The sequence below is a fragment of the Hippichthys cyanospilos genome, chromosome 11, assembly GCF_059441005.1.
Source record: "Hippichthys cyanospilos isolate Australia breed blue-spotted pipefish chromosome 11, RoL_Hcya_1.0, whole genome shotgun sequence".
Taxonomy (NCBI): Eukaryota; Metazoa; Chordata; class Actinopteri; order Syngnathiformes; family Syngnathidae; genus Hippichthys; species Hippichthys cyanospilos.
The window spans coordinates 11,851,588-11,857,630 of NC_142379.1; the positions used below are offsets into that span (position 1 = coordinate 11,851,588).

General features: G+C 40.3%; 1 protein-coding gene across 1 annotated transcript in view; it reads right to left on the reverse strand.

Annotated features, from left to right (window-relative positions):
• Positions 1-3,726, reverse strand: part of LOC148415905 (tyrosine-protein kinase receptor UFO-like) — a 33,039-nt gene extending 29,313 nt beyond the window's left edge. Inside the window, exon 1 of the mRNA XM_088428212.1 lies at positions 3,370-3,726. Within this exon, the coding sequence (XP_088284338.1) occupies positions 3,370-3,514 (145 nt within the window). The 5' untranslated portion in view covers positions 3,515-3,726. The remainder of the gene's footprint in view (positions 1-3,369) is intronic.
• Positions 3,727-6,043: the final 2,317 nt, after the last annotated feature.

Genomic DNA, 6,043 nt, shown 5'->3' on the forward strand with positions numbered 1-6,043 from the left:
TTCACAAAATATTGTACCTTGGAGAACAAAATTGGAGCACAACAACCCCCTTTTTCATTACACCATAGGGACATGAGTGTTCATCTGACCCCCAAGTACAGAGCCCTTGTATAAATGTATTGAAATGAGAGTAATAAGCTCAAAAGGCTTTTTGATTGGATGGCGTGCATGTGCCTCAAGTTGAAATGCTCCATTTCTCCTCCCTTGTGTCCCGCCAAACTCCCTCTGGCTCTCACTGTGTGTGTTTCTCTGCCAAGTGGCACACAAGCAAACATGCGCCCTCGCTGTGCCTTCTTCACCCCTTCCTCCCATTCAACCTCTCATTCATTACCTCACCCGCTTTTTTTTTTCCCAACGCCATTATTTGGATTCATCCTCCCCCCACTCCCTCTCCCCAGCCATCCATCTATCCGTGCGTCCATCATGCTCCAGTCTGAGTCACAGAGGGCTCCTGTGACTCACAAGCAGACCCTCCTCTCCATTCTTCCACATAGGAGCTGAGACATCGGGGAAAAATGTGGCAGCTTATTGATTTACAAGCGCCTCCAGTCACCTGAGGGCCATGTGAGTTTGACACGGGGGCTCAACACTGCACGACACTTGCTCCAATGACATTATTGGCAGTTGAAAGAAAACAACTTTACCTTACTGTAAATTATGAAGGCCCTTCAAACATCAGCTAAAAACAACAGTCTTCTGTCCATTATTTCAACTTCTTATCAAACTCCAACCAAAGCAGTTGTATACAAGTAACACCGGTGTCATTATTTGTTACGCGTAAATCTTTTACATGATCTTTTTATCCTTAAATATACATCATGAAATTCATTCAGGTCATTCTGCTGACCTGCCATTCAAAATAAAGCAAATGATTTTTTTTACCAGCATTATTAGGTGAGTAATGCAGGAAAAATGTGCCAAGAAATGACCGGGATGAAACAACTTTACACGCAAGCAAAAGTCACTTTGTCTTAAAAAAAATGCACATAACGCAGCATAAATTAAGCATATATGTTAAATATGACACCCATACAGCTACAAACACATATGACAAGGATGAACGCGCTTATAACTTGAGTAATCGCACCACGTAATGCATTCTGTGAAGCACAAGTGTTTGCTTTTTGTTTTTTAACACTATATTTACTGTCGACCCCTGCTTTTCGTGGGGAAAAGGTATCAAGCAGACTCATGAATAGTGAAAATACACATATAAATCACTGCTATTGAAAAATGTTGGGGGTAAGCAAATGCTATTTCAATCGATTAATCTGTATTTTTTTTTCACCTAAAAAAATCCATAGCCCCAATCCATAGGCCCCATAAATAATATCCTTCTGAGATTCAGTATTGATTTGTTTCCACTGTAGAAGACGTCAGGTTTTGGTCTAGGTCATTTGACACACTCAATAGTGGACAATCTGGTGTTCAACTGTCCTGCTGGGACAAAATGACACAACAATGGATACAAGTGAATAGGAGGATGGCTCTCAGGAAGTTATTACAGTTAGTCAGACAAATAAGTTCGATAATGTGATACGTGTGCAGTGTAAATGATCCAACTAATCACTTCTGCAACAATCAAACAATGTCACCCTTTGGGAGCTATTTTAAGAAAAGGCTGGCAGTTTGCAACTCATTTCAATGGGAAACATGTGATTTGAGTGTTTTGAGTCACAAGTATGGCCACATACAATTTAAACTTGTATCTCAAGGCTCAGATTCAAAACAGCCATCTATCCATTTTCTGTACAAGTTCTACTCCCTGGACTGGTTGGCAGGCAATCATAAGCCACTAACATTCACACCTAAGAACAATTTTGAGTCTTGAAACAAACTAACGTAAGTTTTTGGAATGTGGGAGGCAACAAGGAATACCTGAGAATACCAATACGAGCACAGAGAGAACACACTCACACTGCACAGGAAAACTGGAGACTGGATTCAAACCCCAACCTAAGAACTGCAAGGCGATGTGTCTACTGTGCCATAAAATATGAGAAAACATGAGGAGCTCCTCAGCAATGTTGCGATAGTATAGCAGTAGCTCGCTGAAGATAAAAGGTTGGGATATCCCTGCTTTGTAAGTTACCAGTAATTCTTGTTTCACCTGCTGAAGGCTACCAAAACATTTCACACGTCAAGTGAATAATTCCAGCAGCGTTTGTTATGATTTCCCCAACACTTCCTGAGGGTTATTCATTTTGACGCTGTCAATCAACTTTCCCATATAGCACTGCTTCTCAAAATGTATATACATCTATACATCAGAGTGTAATTTTGCTCTGATAGTCCCACCATTATGACTAACCAAGTTTTGAAATCAGAGGCTGGCAAAAACTGATTGTGAATTAAAAAATGCTTGTATTTTCTCCCCAGATTTTTAAAGGATGAAGACAATGTGCAAATTTGCTATTTTAGCCAGAAACTTGAAGTCAAATTAGCATTTCGCGGGCCACATAAAATGATGTGGTGGGCCGGATCTGGCCCCCGGGCCTTGAGTTTGACATCTGTGCTTTAAAGCATGAATGAAAAAAGAAAAATGATAATTAATGCATTTATAATAAACTAAAAACAATAAAAAGACAATAAATAAATGAAATAAAATGTTGATTAACACAGTGAAAAAGTATGATATACTAAATAAATTGAAGAAAATGTAAAGTCGTTTAAAATATGTAACAATAAAATATATGTAATAGCAATAAAAAGGAACACCGCATATTTTTATGTCGTACATTTCATTAATATTCATTTTTTAATTGTGTATGTACTATTTATCATTGCATGTTTTAGTTGGGACACTGGAGGAAGACTAAGTACATCTGCACACAACAGCACATAGATGAGTAAGAGGCACAAAAACACTTTTAAAATCAACAAAAGAAATGTCAAGAAAATGAAATAACTGAACACCGAAAAGGAAGTGCCAAAAAGTTTTTAAAAACAAAACTGAGGTTGATTCATTGAATCTTTAAAAATTATGTAAAACTTTCAATCGTGTTTTGATATTTAATTTTCAAGAGTACTGCTCTGTATTTGTATTTGTGAAAGCACAGACTACTTTTCATATGATTTTCGTTATTTACAACTGAAACACGTTTTTCCCCCCACTTTTTAATGTCATTTTTCATTTATGGTTTCATCTTCACCTGGAACTGCATGCAGTCTCTTTCAGGTGTCGGGATCATAATCCAGATGTTTACCTGCCTCAAATCTACCTTCACACTCATCCACAACTTTCACCTTCTCCTTTGTGGGCCAAGACCAAAGCTAATTGACTTAACCAGCGCATTTCTCTTTACGAGCTTCACCGTTAAAAAAAAAAAAAAAAAAGAGAAGCGTGAGTTTCTTTTAGCTTTACCGTACCTCGCATACAGGCCACCTTGGCCGGAGCATCGGCGACTACCAAGACGAGCACCAGGAGCGAGACAAACCCACAGGATCCAAGCGGTTCCCCAAGAAAAGTGGGCTCCCTTTTCAATTGAGTCATCACCCTCAGCCGACCCATCATCTCCTCATCATGTCGCACTTGGTCAATCTTCGAAAAAGTCGCCCGTGACACCAACCGAGTCCACTTGCTGTCCCTCGTCAAAAAAGATCACAAAGTCAACAAAAACAAACTCCGGCGTCAACTTTTTCTCCACTTTTGGGAGCGACTTCTTCTACTGCGCGGTTCCTTCACAGTGCGCGTACATTCTTCCACTCGCTCCTTCTTCCTTCCCCCTCCTCCTGATCCTGATCTCCCGCCTCCTTTTTTGAGCAGGACTCAAATTCCACAAGTCAGCTCCTTTGCACCCTCCTCCTTTTTTCTTCTTCTTCTTCTTCAGAGGATGCCCGAGCCCCCGTAGGCTGCTGATTGTCTTCGCACAATCGGCTTTTTAATTGCACAGCGGAGGTTCCCCTGAACCCAACTCGCGAGCGGGTCAACTTGGATCTAGCTCCGCCTACGCTGCGACATACCCAGAAAACATCCGAAAGCGAGACATTTTGTCTTAAAAAGGAAATTAAAAAGTGGAAAATTGCAATTGAAAGTTCACAATTTACGATTCAAAACAAATTATGTTATTTTGCTAAAAAAAAGATGCAGAACTATTTATAGTCCGAATAAGAACAAAACAAGAACACAGTGAAAATACCAATTGTACTTTGTGATACCATGGTTTTAATTGAATAATATTTCCATTCTTCCATGTCCTTAGCTACTTGTCCTCTCTAGGTCACTGATGCCTATCTCAGCTGTCTTTGGGCAGCAGGTGGGGTACGCCCATTACTGCTTGCCAGCCAATCACAGGGCACACAGGGACTAACAATAATTCATACTCACAAACAAATACTGTAGGGGCAATTTGGAGCTTCCATTTGTCCAATATACTGTACATATTTACCATGCATGTTTATGAGAATGTGGGAATGTGAAACCCAGAGAAAACCCACACGGGCACAGGGAGAACATGCAAACTCCAGACAGCAAGGCCAGAGCCAGAGTTGAACCCATGACTTCCAAATGTGAGGCAGACATGACATGGTATGTTATCACATTTTTGAATATATCAATGTTTTCTCTTTTTACACTTCAAATGAACTGTCAACAGTTCTTGTGGGTAAAAAATACAAACACAAATAAATTCATAACCAAATTCCTGTTGATGTACTTTTGAGATTAGTGTTATACTGTAGTTGCAATTTAGTCTGAAATCTTGTAGTGTCTATAAACTAACGAAGCAAATAGGTGTTGTTGGTATTAATCAGGGGGCTGCCTTCTCTGCCTTTTTGAGAATATTTACACTTCTGTATATGCATTTATTTTGGGGTATACGTGTGTACCTATCGAGCAGAATGTTGCTAATATCGAGTTGATTCAAAATCCCCTTGACTGCCTGTGGTCCCTCTCTCAACAGAGGGCGCTATAGTGCCACTCCGTTACGCATAGCTGACGCTTGATGACAAAAACATATCAATATTGAAAATAACATAAGTATATTTTGAAACATATGTACATCTGTTTTTAGATGAGCAGGATAACTAGCATTTGGTAACTGTGAGTAAAGTTACTTCATGTCTGTTTGTTTTAGGAACATAATAATAGTTGCGGGGTGCAGATATTTTTCCCAACTCATCTTTTCTTAACAATATGTTCCATACGTCCCCACGAGTCTGCACAGAGCAGTTGGCTTGAAATTGAATTTGAGGAATATGAACTAGAAAATGTGAAAATGACATCACAGTTGCAATCAATCACAGCTCAACTATTTCCTTAGTTAGGTGGTGTGATATTTGCAAGATGAGTCTTGATTGTTTGTTTATCTGAGCAACTGTGATGTCACTTTCAGTGGACAGCAAAAGACAAAATGGCTACTGCCTAAGATGGATAAAAAAAGACGAGTGGCTTCTTATTCCAAAAATCAATCAGAATGTCATGTTTGGCCTAGTGAGGTCAAGGTGGGTTGTTACAGGAAGCATGGCTACGTTCCAGTCTTCGCAAACAGGTCAGTGCAAGAGTGCCAAGTAATTTGTAGGGTACTGTCCCCCCCCAAAAGAAGAAAAAAAAAAAGTATCAATAAAACTGAAAAAAAATCCTCAAACTCCCCCTTGAAAGAAGTGTTACATTTAACAGAGGTCACATGACTTTCATAAATTACTGCTATGTTTGTTTGTTTGTTTGTTGTGGCTTTGTGCACCCCCCCTTCCCAATTCCTTCCAGTTCCCACGCTGGGGGCCTACAGGTTGGGCCCTTTAAGAATGGCCCCGGGGCCCTTTAAAAGAGCCCCATTGTATACAGGCCGGCCTTTTCAATGGGCGCTCCAGATAGTAGCAGAGTACGGAGGTGGGAGGGTGGAGTGGGGGGTGGGGGAGTGCTGGACAAGAAAGAGGGGTGTTTTGAGACTCCCATGGATTTTTAGGGTTGTGTGTGTGTGTGTGTGTGTGTGTGTGTGTGTGGCCATTCCTGATTGCAAGATTTACAGGGATTTGGCGGTGAGGCTAAAGTGGATTAAGAGGTTTCAAAGCACATTGTTGCAACAGTCATGTTATCAGGCCTGGA